Below are 15,003 nucleotides of genomic sequence, written 5' to 3'. Positions count from 1 at the left end.
AAACCATAGAAACTCCATCATAAAATTACTAGATTAAGTGAATTCAGTAAAGTTGCCCGATATAATATTAATATACAGAAATCTTGTATTTTATACAATAACAAAGTAGCAGAAAGAAATTAAGAGAACAATGCCACTTAAAATTGCACCAAAAAGAATATAATATCTAGGAATAAATCTAACCAAGGAGGTGAAAGACCTATCCTCTGCAAACTAGAAGACACTGATGAAAGAAATTTGAAGATTACACAAAAGGAAAGGTATGCCATGCACATGGACTGGAAGACTGAATATCATTGGAATTTCCATACTGCCCAAATCACACTATATATAGATCAATAGAATCCCTACCAAAGCACCACTAGAATTTCCCACTAAACAAGAATAAATAATCTACAAATTTCCATGAAGGCAAAAAAGACCTTGAACAGCCAAGGCAGCCTTGAGAGAGAAGAACAAAGCTGCAGGTATCACAATTGAAAATTTCAAGATGTACTGCAAGGCTGTAGTCATCATAACAGTATGGTGCCAGCATAAAAAGAGACACACAGATTCATGGAACAAGACAAAGTGCTTAGAAATGAAGAGGATGTGGAGAAACGTGAACCCTCTTGCACTGTTGATGGGAATGCAAACTGGTGCAGCTGCTCTGGAAAACAGTGTGAAGCTCCTCAAGAAATTAAAAATAGATCTACCCTATGACCCAACAGTAGCACTGCTAGGAATTTACCCAAGGGATACAGGAGTGCTGATGCATAGGGGCCCTTGTACCCCAATGTTTATAGCAGCACTCTCAACAATAGCCAAATTATGGAAAGAGCCTAAATGTCCATCAACTGATGAATGGATAAAGATGTGGTTTATATATACAATGAAATAGTACTTGGCAGTGAGAAAGAATGAAATCTGGCCATTTGCAGCAACATGGATGGAACTGGAGGGTATTGTGCTAAGTGAAATAAGTCAGGCAAAAAAACACAGATACCATATGTTTTCACTCATATGTGGATCCTGAGAAACTCAACAGAAGACCATGGGGGAGAGGAAGGGGGAAAAAAAAAGTTACACAGAGGGAAGGAGGCAAACCGTAAGAGACTCTTAAAAACTGAGAACTGAGGGTTGATGGGGAGTGGGGGAGAAGGGAAAGTGGGTGATGGGCATTGAGGAAGGCACCTGTTGGGATGAACACTGGGTATTGTATGGAAACCAATTTAACAATAAATTTTATATATAACTACTAGATTTACTACAGTAAATCTAAAGACAAAGGAGACAAGAATATACAACGGGGAAAGATAGTCAATAAATGGTGCTGGAGAAATTTGCTGGATGCAAAAGAATGAAACTGTACCACTTTATTACACCATATGCAAAGATAAACTCAAGATGGATTAAAGACCCAAATGTGACGGATGGAACCGTAAAACTCCTAAGAGAAAACCTAAGCAGTAAATCCTTGGACACTGGCCTCAGCAATAGATCCATGGATAGGTCTCCTCTGGCAGATAAAACAAAAGCAGTAACAAACCTCTGAGACTATGCTAAAATAATGAAACAACAAATCAGATTAAAAGATGGGCAGAGCACCTGAATAGACATTTTCCCCAGCATGACATACAGGTGGCAACCAGACACATGAAAAGATGCTCCACATCACGAGTAGCAGGGAAATGCAAATGGAAACCAAAACAACACAATCATACGGTATATCTGTCAGAATAGCCAGCATCATAAAGACAAGAAATGACAAATGTTGCTGAGGATTTCAGAGGAAAAGAAGCCCTCATGCACTGTTGGTGGCAATGTAAACTGGTGCAGGCACTGTAGAAAATAGTTTGGAGGTTCCTTATAACATTAAAAATGTAAACACACACACACACACACACACACACACACACACAAAAGGGGGGAAGGAAGGGAGGGAGGAAGGGAGGAAGGAAGGAAGGGAAAAGAAAAGAAGACGGGGTGCCTGGGTGGCTCAGTGGGTTAAGCATCCGACTTCGGCTCAGGTCACGATCTCATGGTCCTTGAGTTCGAGCCCCGTGTCAGGCTCTGACAGCTCAGAGCCTGGAGCCTGCTTCGGATTCTGTGTCTCCCTCTCTCTCTCTGCTCCTCCCCCATTCATGCTCTGTCTCTCTCTGTCTCAAAAATAAATAAACATTTAAAAAAAAAAAAAAGAAAAGAAGAGAAAAAAAACACCAGGGGCACCTCGGTTGAGCATCTGACTTCAGCTCAGGTGATGATCTCACAGTTCATGGGTTCAAGCTGCTGTCAGGCTTTGCACTGACAGTGCAGGGCCTGCTTCAGACCCTGTCTGTCTGTCTCTGTGTCTCTGTCTCTCTCTCTCTCCACCTCTCCCGCACTTGTGTTCTTTCTCTCTCAAAAATAATCATTAAAAAAAAGAGAAACACCATATGATCCAGTAATTCCTTTACTGGTATTTACCCAAAGAAAACAAAAAACACTAATTTGAAAAATTATATCCACCCCTACATTTTTTGCAGGATTATTTACAATAGCCAAGATATGGAGGCAACCTAAGTGTCCACTGATAGATGAACAGAGAAAGATGTGATATATGTATATATACATACGCACATACATACAATAGAATATTACTCAGCCATAAAAAAGACTGAGATCTTGCCATCTGTGACAATATGGATGGACCTAGAGGGCATTATAAGTGAAAAAATCAGAAGAAGACAAATATATCATTTTACTTATATGTGTAATCTAAAATCACACACACACACACACACACACACACCAGAAATAGGCCCATAAATACAGAGAACTAGTGGTTGCCAGAGGCAAAATGGGTGAAGGGAAGTGGGAGGTATAGGCTTCCAATTATAGAATAAGTGACAGGATGAAAGAGAATATAGTGTTATTATAATAACACTTTATGCTGACAGATGATATCTACATTTGTGGTGAGAATAGCATAGCACAAGGAGTTGTCAAATAACGATGTACACCTGAAACTAATGTAACATTGTGTGTTAACTATACTTCAATAATAATAAAAAACCCAAAATGACCAGATTCCACAGTACTCAGGAAAAAAGAGTGAAGTTCAATGGATGCAGCAAAAGAAAAAGGAAGTCCAGACTCATCTGGAGCAAGGTGATTTACCTGATACATTAAGGAGAATCACGGTTTTCCTAAATAACAGCTGTAAACTCATGAATAAATTTGTTCATATGAATAAAAGTATACAAAAAATAAATTTTACATAAAACAATCATTTAAAAAATGGAAGACAATACAGAATAATGTTCACAATGGTTTTCTTAGTGTTAAGTTAAATAAGTAGTGTTATTTTAAAATGTTTTTGGCATTTTTCTAGCTTTTATAATGGTCACCTATTAACTTATAGACTTAAAAAAATGTTTCTAGGTGGTGACTGCCTTGCTTTCCAGTAATAAAAATCTAGTTAATATTAGAAGCAGATAGGCCTAGGCTCCAGATCTCCTTTATTCACTACACTATACATTATTCAGTAAATTTCAGAAGCTGTATTTATTTATAGCTCCTTCTTCCTCAAGTACTTTCCCAGAGGTGGGAGCACATAAGGTGATTTGTTTTGAGAGTTTCCTCCTTCCCTTTTCTCAGTTTTTTGGTAGGGATACCAACAGGCAATGAAATATTTGAAAGCTGGCAAGGAAGAAGAAAGAGCATCAATAATGCAAAGATTTAATTACCAGCCAATAAGTTATTAAGATTTGTATGTTATAAGAGGAAGAGACTTTTAAATTAAAAATGGGCATAATACGTTCAATAGGACTATATCCAGATAAATTGGTATGACTTACGGGGATCAGGACTTGCTTAGGATTTAGCTGCATGTTATCTAAGTGTGTGCTTTATGCTTCATCTCCTGTATCACTCCCGGCCTACCTACAGTTTATGAATGCTGTTCATCCTATGTATACACAGAATCTTACTTTATGAGCACAATCTTGTATGTACCTAGTGTATACATTATTTGCCATCTTTAGCCCCCCAAAATAAAATTTTAGAAACTATCAAGGATCTAAAAATGCAGCATGTGGCCTTCACCAAAGTAAGTTCAGAATCAAAAGAAAATTCCACTATTTTACCACCCTCAGAGAGCATACATGTTCCGTGATATCACAGTGATAAAATACCACCATCCTTTTGCATAACTGAGCTCCTAATGCTGAAAGATTGCTGGAATACCTCTCGGGTGAGGGACTGACAACAGTCCCACTGTGAACTCCTTTACTCGCCTATACATTCTCAGCTTATGCTGTGCTTACCTTTATGCCGTTACTTCCCATGTAGGAACGGTACTATGGAATGAAACACTAACAGGATTCAGGACAAGGCTCTTTAGTGAATAAGGCGAGGCTCTTTAGGCTACTTCTCTATTCCCTTTTTCTCTTGGGCTAATACTCTTAGCTCGTGTTTGGAAAGTGAGAGAGATGTTAGTTACCTCTGATCGACCAATTCGATCTATGTTGGAAATATCATAAACATCTGCCACTGCTGCCGTGTCCACACCACCTGTGCCGCGTTTCTGGAGCCTTAGGTTTTCCAGGATCTTGGAAAAGCGTGGATCCTGGGACAGGGGATAATACTGAGAGTGTCATAAGAAGCACAACAGATTCACCAGCATTGGCACATTCATTTAGAAAAGATGTACTGTAAGAGACAGTAACAGTATTTATTAAGCTCATACTTACTATGTGCCAGGCCACTATGCTAATACCATGAAGTAGGTATTGCTTTAATTCTCATTTCACAGATGAGGAAACCAAGGCTCAAAGGAATTAACTTAATCAAAGTCACACAGAAGGTAGCAGAGCTGTTACTAACTTCTGTATCACTTCTGACATTTGGGTGTCAGCTTTGGTGAGTTGATTATTCATGTGTATAATAGTTTTCACTGTATAATTAAAATCATGAAGTTAAATCACATCAAATAATTTTCTTAACACTGGAATAATTTTCATTCTGTTTTTGGTAGGAAGCTCATTTTCTTAAATTGTTTTAAAGTATGTGATTTGCTAGTATTATTTGCCTACCAGAATCCTTTTTCTTACTAATACACACATGGAGCTCAGGAAATAACCACTAGCTAAGTTCTTACTAGTGGAATGAACACAAGTGATGTGCACACTTCTAGGCCTAGACTTTAAATCTTTACATGGACACACACCCTCTCTCCCCTTTGCACAAGCTGGAACATGAGCCTGATTGTGACCATGCAAAGGGGACACTAAGACAGTGGTCCTCAAGGTACCGTTCCCTGACCAGCAGCATAGCATCACCTGGAAACTTGTTAAAAATGCAAATATTGCAGGTGAGCCAAGCTATCTGTTTTTACAAGTCTCCAGCCTTGAGTCTGCAGGTTCAAGTGTGAAAACCCCTGTACCAGGAGAGAAAAAGATGGAAGGAACTCCAAGGGGCTGGGCAGAGCAGCCTGCCTGCCCATCCTGACTTGTAACATGAAGGAGAATTTAAACTCTGTGTTCTTGAAGCCACATCTCTTTCTTACAGCATTTAACCTTTGGTCCTAACTGATACAAGTGTCTTTTGAAGTAAACTTAACCCTTTGTTGTTATTTTCTATTGTAGGTGCAGAAAGTAACGGTTAAGGAATGATCAGTGACCATTTCTTCCTCCACAAAGAAGGCATGCCTGAGCTTATCCTGACGGAACACGACAGGGCTATTGGCTACGTGACATTACCTTGCTGAGCTTGGGGATCCTAACATGGACACCAGCCCGTAATCCTGTGCCAAGGTTCGAAGGGCAGGTCAGGATGTAGCCTAGTCGCTCATTCCACATGAATTCCCAGCCTCGCTCTTGGATTAGGCGTTCTACCTACAACAATGAACAAATGGAACTCTTAAATATCCATCTACTCACTACATCCCAAACACCAGGAAGAGATTTGTGTACTGTATGTTTGGCGTGAATGAAATTTAGGTAAATTTGTATTACTTCCTTAATAGAAAATGATATTACTATTATTAAAATAGTATTAAAATATTAATAGTATTTAAATACTATTTAAAATATTAAAATATTAAAATGGCCCAATCCAATTAAATTAGATGCCCATGTAAAGCATTGAATACAGTATCTAGCACAAACTAAATATTCAATAAATGTCAGTTGCTGTTATTATTTTTCATGTGAGAATAGGAGAATATAGGATTTCTCAGCAGGTAAGGTTGTGGTCAGTTTACTTATGAACATAGTTACATCCTATACTGTCTCTATGCTTAGAATAGACAAGAACACTGTTAAAGAAATTGGAAAATAATTAAAGATCCACAGACTTTTCCCTAAAACATGCTGGACTGGGGAGGGAAGCATAGGAACTTACTAGTAACAAAAAAACAGTCACCTATTTTTTGAAGCACTACCCGGTAGTCCTACCCCCAAAGAGTGCCATGATTCCTAGAAAATATTAGCCCCATTTTGGAATTCATTATAATGTCTTCTTTCAAGAATGAAAATGTGATTTTATTTTAATGAATATTCAGAAATCTCTGATAACATCTTACTTCTTTTAGTCCACGACAGAATCGCTCAAATACTCTTTTCATATTGCCTCCTTTTTCCATAGAGATTACCCTGGTATGGTCTTCCTCATTAATCCAGATGAGAAATGTCTTGTCATAATTATGCCTAATGAAGAGAGAAATATGGTGTTGCACATTAACTACATTTGTTTCAACACATGAAAATTCCCTTTACTTCTGTAGCTTGATTGCTTCATTTCACCTTCCTCATTTCCTAGAAGGCCCTAATTCTTCCACTGTGCCTGAACAAGTAGTACAAAATGATGTTACCTTGACATAATGAAGAATAAGACCAACTCTAACCCTTAAAGATATATTTTTGCCCAACAAGATTATAATGGATGACAATAATTCAAATATGAATAACGTTTGATTTTGACACTAATTCTCCTAATAAGTTTAACCAAAATCTTGTGCTGCTTAATTTTTTTTTTTTATCTACAACCCAAGATGTTTGGGGTATAGAAGATTTCACATATGTTTGCTGCATAGATTCTTACTGTCCCCACACACTGAGCAAGTGCTCATGAACACTTCGCTCCTTTGGGTAGTATCATAACAACCTACCAAAGTACAGGAATCAAAGTGGACTGAGGACTGTTGGCCAAGATAAAATACGTGTATACTCGATATCCATTCTTCCTTGTAGGGTTTTGCTTAAATCCTCAATATATTTCATTTTCTGCTCTTTTGTTTTAATGTCATGAAACAGATTCTCTGTGAGGTCAAATAATAGGAAGCTAATTTTTCTTAAAAATAGTCTTTTTCTCATGCATAATTCATATAAACCAGCATACATTCTTACACATGTTAGAAACATCACAATACTTTGGTATTATACACAGACACAATTTCCAAATACTGTCTTCATTTAGCTCAAGCCAGGCATGCTGTCAACTGCAGGTTAGGACAAGCAGGTGATCTGAAGGAAATCCTCTGCACACATTGCAAATGTGAAAATGCTATGTCCATACCAGATTCCCCTGGCATCTGGCCAGTCACGGGCCATCCCAGCACATGTTAATAAAGGGGATACTGGCTTATCAAATAGAAAGTGGTCCTGCAGGCCAAAAGGGACAAAGCAGAAAGGAGAAATGGATGAGATCAGACACAAGGACAAGTGCTACGCAGCCAAATTTCAACTTGGTTGAGGTCTGTCAGGCAGTGGTTCTCAGGCTTGGCTGCCCACTGGAATAATCTGGGTGCTTTGTAAAAAATACTAATACCCAGTTCCTGCCCTCCCCCAGAGACTGTCTTACTTGTTATGGGGTGTGGCCTGAACAGTGGGATTTTTAAAAGCTCGTCAGATGGTTCTAGTGTACAGCTAAGGCCGAAAACCGTTAGCTTAGCCCAGATAGAAATACTTAATCACTATAGATTATGTTTACCCACCAGCACCAATGCTATGCCCTGACAGAGTAGGCCGTGAGTGAGGGACACTATCTTGAAAAGTCTGTTATCCACAGCCACCATTCTCTCTATGTGTCTGGCATTCCTGGTTCTTTTATTATCATTCCTTCTACTACAAAGTATTAGAGATGTAAAATAACTTGTAAATAAAAATAGCTATCATTGATTTAGTGGTCACTATGTGCCAAGTCTGTGCTTGCATATTAATTAATAGGCTTTTAATTTTCTTCAATCCTCACAACACTATGAGGCAAGTATAATCATTTTATGAGTGAGGAAAACTGATTCAGAGTAAAAAAACAACCTACCTACTATTAGGCAGCTAGGAAGTGACAGAGCCTAGATTCAAACTTGACCTGTAGGACTTCCAAGTTTGTGCCTTTAACAACAGTACACTACTCTTCATATCAAAATCAGTCTCAAGAGACTGGCATTTTTCTTAGTGTGTGTATACAGTAAGAACATGAATATTCAAATATGATTACATTGAAGTAAGAAATAAAGACAATATGGAGAGGGAAGTCCCTTTATAATCTGTGAGTGAAAGGGGTAGGAGACATTGGAACAGGCTTGGTGACCTGATGCTGGAAACCTCAAGTGGCTACCTGAGGCAGAGTTGGGCTTGTCTTAACAGAGCAAGCAGAGGGTTGGCCTGATGGCTACAGAGACCAAGAGACTGTGGTCTGTAGAGACAAGCACGCTAGTTCATCTGGTTTGGCGGTGGGACTTATTTTGTGGCATTGCATGTCCTGAAATGGCAGATACTGGTTTCTGCTTTTCCTTAGAGTTTAATTAAAAGTTACTCTTGAAGGGCACCTGGATGGCTCAGTCTAGTTGAGTGTCTGACTCTTGATTTTGTCTCAGGTCATCATCTCATGATTCATGGGATTGAACCCTGCATCAGGCTCCGCACTGTCCGCTTGGGATTCTCTCTCTCTCCCTCTCTCTGCACCTCCCTGGCTCATGTCCCCCCTGCCGCACTCACTCAATAAATAGACTTAAAAAAAAGTTACTTTTGAAATTGCCATCCTTTTTCAGCTGTGCTAAAAAAAAAATAAGGGAAAATAAGGACTTGGGTTTTTGTCTTCCCCAGCGTTAGAGTGAAGCTTTAGAGGACTCATGGAGGCGGCAGGAATCCCAGAGCTGGCTCCAATGGGAGTCAGGGCTAATTTCCTTTCCAGATTTTCTTACTTTCCAGGACTTTATTTGGGTGTGTCAATGGAGACCATCCTCCAGGTACACACAGGATTTCCACACTTAATTGTTCCTATTTATCAACAAGCAAGGCGATCCTCTATTAACCCCCACCCATGGATCCCCAACCCACCAATTCCTTGTTGGAGTTTTCTCGGCAGATTGTAACCACAGACTACTTTTGTGGCTTGGTCTCCAGTTTATTTTTTATTTTTTTTAATGTTTGTTTATTTTTGGGGGAGAGAGACAAAGCGGGTATACAGGGGAGGGGCAGAGAGAGAGGGAGACACAGAACCTGAAGCGGCCTCCAGGCTCTGAGCTGTCAGCACAAAGCCCAACTCAAGGCTTGAGCCCATGAACCATGAGATCATGACCTGAGCAGAAGTCAGATGCTCGACCCACTGAGCCACCCAGGCGCCCCTTGATCTCCAGTTTTAAGGCCTTCTCTTCCTTCCTTACACTAAACAAGATGAAGTCCCAGCAGGCTTCCTGTGAGGCCTCACTGTACCAACTAGAGCTCAGGGCGCATCCCCACCCCAGGCAGGGTCAGGTGGTTCAAGGGCCACTCACGTCTATGAGCCGTTGCTGGTCCTGCTCCGTCATCTCAGACAGCTTGTAGTAGCGGCCTGCCAGGTCCCCTTTGAGGCCCTCCAGGGCCGTGATGGCCACATTCTCTACCTCCCTCCGCTCAGCCCGGGTGCAGGCAGGTGGCAGACTCAGCCCGCGGATGCTGCGGCCTGTACGCACCCGAGATGACAGCACGTAGCGCTCATCAAACTGCCCCTGTGTGATCTGCCAAGCAGAGCACAGGGTTACCATGGCCAGCTGCGGACTACCATCCTGCCACAACCACTGTGGGTTCCAACCCTCTGACCTTCAGGGTCCCCTACAGGGGGCCCTCAGGCACAGTGCAGGACATGCTGAGCACATTTTGGAATTATGGGGGCGGAGCCTTATACACAAGGGGCAGAGCTACTTTATGCAACGCCATCTGGAATCCTTTACCGCACTAGCTTTGGGATTTAAAAAAAACAAAAAAACAAAAAAACCCTTGGGGAAAGGCTTACAATTCTCAGTGATCAACACCACCCTCCTGTCAGGTGCTCCTCACTTCAGGCTCTGGCAGGCCAGCTTCCCGGCAAAGTACACAGGGGGCTGCAACCTACCTTGGATGCATCCAGATCCGTGGGGTGCTTCATCACCCTGGGGTCATAGCCATTGTGCCTTAGTTTGATGACAGGATCAAAAAGGTCAGCAAACACCTGCAGGAGGGAAGATGCACCTGTTTCCTCTTTAATTCGTTCATCTATTGCAAGGTCATTCCTTTCATTTACCCCTTTCTACCTTCAGGGCCAAAGCTGATGCCCTCCTCTGTAATTCTCAGGACTACCATGCAGGAGATGGGCGTGAGTGGATTGATGGTTATCAATAATAATAATAGGCTTATACCACCACCCAGTGATTCTGCCAAACTCACTGCCATGAGACTAAGCAAGAAAATCTTGTGTTTAAAATTTGAGGGTTTTCCTCAAGTTCTTGCCTCTGTGAGATCAAAGAAGCTGACACAAGCAGTTTTGTGGTCCAAAGGGATGATCAGTTTCTAGAGTGTAAGCAACATAATAAATTCATGGAAAGCTGGCTGCACTACAAGCAACAGTCAGGGCAAATCTGGGAGCGCTCACCCTGTGAAGTCCATCCCCAGCCCAAACTATCTGGTGCCAAATCTATCTATCTATCTATCTATCTTTCTTTCTTTCTTTCTTTCTTTCTTTCTTTCTTTCTTTCTTTCTTCTTTCTTTCTTTCTTTCTTTCTTTCTTTCTTTCTTTCTTTCTTTCTTTCTTTCTTTCTTTCTTTCTTTCTTTCTTTCTTTCTTTCTTTTTTAATAAAAACTTCAGATATATCCTTTAAGAAAATAACATTAAGAGAAGTCCTAACAGGGTTCCTGCCGCATTTGGGAACTATGGGAAGTGGGCAGGCCAGGGGTGGGGAAGCATGCTAGGTCCAGGGAGCCAGCTCCAGTCTGAAACTCTGGGAGCCCAGAGTAGTGCAGTGCTGTATGTGAGTGAGCTACCCGTCTGGTTTATTTAGGAGGACGCCCGCCCTCCTCTTGATAGCTGTTTTCCCAGGGGACTGCCTTCAGCTCCCTGCAACAGAAGGACACAAAGAAGTCTCCCTACAATTTGCTGCGACAGAGAGGCTGCTCTGTGAAGAGGGCTGTGTGGTGGCTGAGCTGCACTAGCAGCAGGCCGTTCTACGCTTCTGCCTCAAGGATGAGGACACTGGGACGGTGGGATTTCTCGGAGAGACTTGGTGAACTCGATAGCCGAGACTCCAGTGGCTGTGCAATCAGTAACTCCAAAACTAAAGACAGAGACCATCCTCCTTCCTCAATAAAGTCTAGCCACAAACACACGATTCCCCAATGTTTTACTGGTAAATGTACATCACCAATTACAAGATTTTTTTTTCTGTACCAGTTCATCCCCTTGACAGTCTCCGAGCATGCTGTCACGCAACTCATTCCTCCAAGGGGAGGGATACTAGAGTGGCAGCAAAAGAAGCCTTGTCCCTGGGAAGCCACAGACCTCCTTGTCCAGAACATTCCAGCTGTTCTGCTGATGCTGGCTGCCCTTTATGGGACCTTTCCTGAGCAGGCAGAACAGGGGCCCACAGAGAAGAGGCGAACTCTGGGACCCAGAGCATCTCCCCCACTTTCGAATCAGCAGCGAATAGTTTTACCTCATAGGACTCCTCGTCACCAGCCACCATGCCTACAGTCTTTATGAAGGGATGGCCTGGGTTGTCCACTCCAGTCTGGATACACTGGTCCAGGGTGTAGCCATTGGGGGTCACCTTGTTGCGGAGCTTGGCGTAAATGGCTGGGGTGAGGCACTCGGCCATACAGTTGTTGTGCTTGCGCAGATCAGGGTAGTCCGCACTGCATGCAGACGAGAGAGGCTTTCAGTGAGCAGCGCCTGAGGGAAGCGGCCAAGGAAAGTGCTTTGTTTCTGGCCATCCTTCCCCCAGGCTCTCTTTAACCAGGAGTCAAGACTTAAGTAAGACAGATAAAAAAGGGAAAACACAGTCCCCTGAACAGCCAGACAAAGGGACCTGGCCCCGCTTAAGGATTCCAAGATGCCGGCTGCAGGAGCCCACAAAACTCTGCCTTAGGTTCGTGTAAAGAGCAGAGTGAAGGGCTCGCTTCGGCAGCACATATACTAAAAAAAGAAAAAGAGCAGAGTGAAAATGACAAAATAAGTGGAAATCCTATGCGAACTTTGTTTGTTTGTTTTTTAACTCAAAAGTTTTGTTGAAACACAACAGCCACATTTTGGTCCCTTCGGTCTGTGGTAGAGAGGTTAGAAACCTGCAGATGGAGCTACATAAACATTCAGTAATTTATCTGTCCTCTACCTACGATGCAAGCTCCGGGACAGCAGACACTCCTGCGTTGCTGAGAACAGTGCCTGGCTACTGAAATAGGCATTCAGTACGTATCTGTTGGAACAGTACACAGAAAGAAATGATGTGAAATAAAATCTTTTGCTAGGATGTGTACTGGTTGAAGATAGGGGATTCCGGACTATCACGGGCTCAAACACAAGGAATCGCCTTCGGGAATTCCTGAAGTACATGGTGGGTGATGATGACTCCCTCAGAGATTCTGATTCCCACAAGAGCCAGTGAATGTCTCTGAGCGAAACATCGGGTCTTCCTTGTCTCTCCTCCATACCTGCCCATGCGGAGCCTCTTCAAGTCACCACTGCACGCCAGCTCTATGCCGTGTGTGCAGTCTCATTCATGGCAAGGTTCCAAAGGCCAAGAAAACATGTCCGTCTTCATTCCACTCCCCCACTTTCCCTGTGCGGTGTCCTTTAAAGCTGATGCTTCATATAAGTACTAGAGCCTCATTTTCCAGAAGGTGGGACAGCAGTGGATGATGGATAGATCTAGAATCAGGGTCATCGGATTTGCACTCGGCCACACTAGCTGTGTGAACTTGGGCACTGTTTACTTTTTCTAAGCCTCCACTTTATCACAAAGGGATGCAAAGATGAATAAAGTAGATACTCCATATATAGCGTTTAACACACAAAGATGCTCAGTAAAGGTTAATTATTACTATTATTGCTGTTGAACTAGACCACCAGTTGTGGGCAGGAATGAAGACACTGTACTTCCTTGAGTTCACCACAGGTCACTGTGCTTAGTGAGTCTTAAAACTGTTAGTCTGATTTAATCATTCTCAAAAGCAAAAAGAGGGACCCTTGCTGACAGTTTCCAGCAGGGGAAAGCATATTTCTGGCTGACACTTGGAGTTTTTTTTAAATCCAAAGGACTTACCTTGGTGGGAACAGCCTGTGCTGCCCCCGGGCCTCAGCACACAGGTTCTGCCGGTTCAGCAGGTAGCCGGTGGTCAGGGCACCGGTGCCCACGGTAGCAAGTAACAGAGAAGCATTGCGGCCAGTTAGCAGCTTAGAGAAGACACTGGCCATCCTTCCTCTTGGATCAGTGTCTGGAAGCAGAGACACGGGATTAGACAGCCTCACGGGATAGACACTTACCATATAGCACAGAGACCACCAGGCAAGAGAAAGAACTTCAGGAGCCATCACCTCCCTTTTGGTTTGCTTTGTGTTTCTCTTTCTTCTTTCCTTGCCCACACCCCTTCACACTGGTTGGGGAAATCTGGGTAGTTTTAGACATTGTGAATGTCAAACTGCCTCAAGTCCGTGCCATTTTCTCCAGTAATAATACAGAAAAAAAGAAACAACAGAGTTTCTGTTTCTGGCTATTTGACACACCAGGTGCTCCGTCAGACCCTGCCATTGCACACTGAGGACAGCCTGCGTAAGACAGGTTCCTGGGCTTGGAAGAATACATCTCTGAGGACTACCCTCCTACTCCACTCACCCCAAATGAGATGGTGTCACAGCTCCAAGTAACAAGCCAGGAGGTTTGGGTTATCTTGAGGACGGTTGTCCATCTGAGCACTAAGGTTGGGATACCAGCAGTGAGTTGCAGAGCTCCATCTGTGACTCCCCTAGTGAATTAGGACCCTTGAGAGGAGCTAAAGTGGTCCAAGGTCAGCAACCCCCCCCATCCCTGGCTTCCAGCAGAGCATAATCAGGAAAGTATACTCAGTGTAGGCTCTGGGTTCCTACAGATAGATGAAGATCAAGCAACAAGCCCTCAAAGATCAAGCACACAAAGAGGAATTAGGAGCCAACAGAATCAAACTATCTTTCAAAAATGAGAATGAAAAGAAAGCGTAGATCAATAACGAAGGAGCCACTAAAATACATACTTTAGGAAATAGAAAAGCAGACAATAGAAGGACAGCCTGAGATACAGACAAAATGGAGAAAACATATATACATCTAAACAAGTAATTACATGATATCAACAAAGAATAAAAATCAGGATAAGCACATGCCCAAACAGATACCCTGCTGTGTGTGCTATTGCCCAGAGATCAGAATGACCAGTTTATCCATCATCACCTAGCTGGGAGCTTTTTAATATGGGTTGTTGAGTAGAGAGCAATAGAGCAGGTCACTCTAAGTACTCTTGCATTATACTGATCTCTAGGATGTCCACATACATGGAGTGCAAATTTTTTTCCCTAAAATTGTGAAGGTTCCAGAGACTCTGTTTCAAGATCCTCCAAGCTTGGCTGGGTTGGATGGTGCAGAGAGCCCACTGTATGGCGGTGGCTGAAACCCTGGGCCACCCAATGGAAGACAGACTTTTAATAAGGTCAGGGTGACATGGCTTACACACAATTCGCCTTGGAGATCCACTCTCTTCCACGATTGCATTTTGGGAACTGGGA

At 42.5% G+C, this 15,003-nt stretch overlaps 1 protein-coding gene and 1 long non-coding RNA gene across 2 annotated transcripts in view; one reads left to right on the top strand and one right to left on the bottom strand.

Moving 5' to 3' along the window:
- The window catches only part of LOC123607698, a 44,511-nt gene extending 36,362 nt beyond the window's left edge, over positions 1-8,149 (top strand). Inside the window, exon 3 of the long non-coding RNA XR_006716856.1 lies at positions 5,607-8,149. This is a non-coding gene — a long non-coding RNA (uncharacterized LOC123607698). The remainder of the gene's footprint in view (positions 1-5,606) is intronic.
- Positions 1-15,003, bottom strand: part of CKMT2 (creatine kinase, mitochondrial 2) — a 36,934-nt gene that overhangs the window by 5,780 nt on the left and 16,151 nt on the right. The window contains exons 2-9 of the mRNA XM_045497099.1: positions 13,512-13,683; positions 11,907-12,105; positions 10,333-10,428; positions 9,737-9,958; positions 7,537-7,622; positions 6,545-6,668; positions 5,721-5,855; positions 4,463-4,588 (exon numbers count right to left, since the gene is read on the bottom strand). Coding sequence (XP_045353055.1) covers positions 4,463-4,588; positions 5,721-5,855; positions 6,545-6,668; positions 7,537-7,622; positions 9,737-9,958; positions 10,333-10,428; positions 11,907-12,105; positions 13,512-13,663 — 1,140 coding nt within the window. The 5' untranslated portion in view covers positions 13,664-13,683. The remainder of the gene's footprint in view (positions 1-4,462; positions 4,589-5,720; positions 5,856-6,544; positions 6,669-7,536; positions 7,623-9,736; positions 9,959-10,332; positions 10,429-11,906; positions 12,106-13,511; positions 13,684-15,003) is intronic.

This window comes from Leopardus geoffroyi, chromosome A1 (assembly GCF_018350155.1).
Source record: "Leopardus geoffroyi isolate Oge1 chromosome A1, O.geoffroyi_Oge1_pat1.0, whole genome shotgun sequence".
In the NCBI taxonomy this organism is placed as follows: Eukaryota; Metazoa; Chordata; class Mammalia; order Carnivora; family Felidae; genus Leopardus; species Leopardus geoffroyi.
The sequence above is the reverse complement of the archived record's forward strand: the minus strand, read 5'-3'. Positions and strand labels throughout refer to the sequence as shown.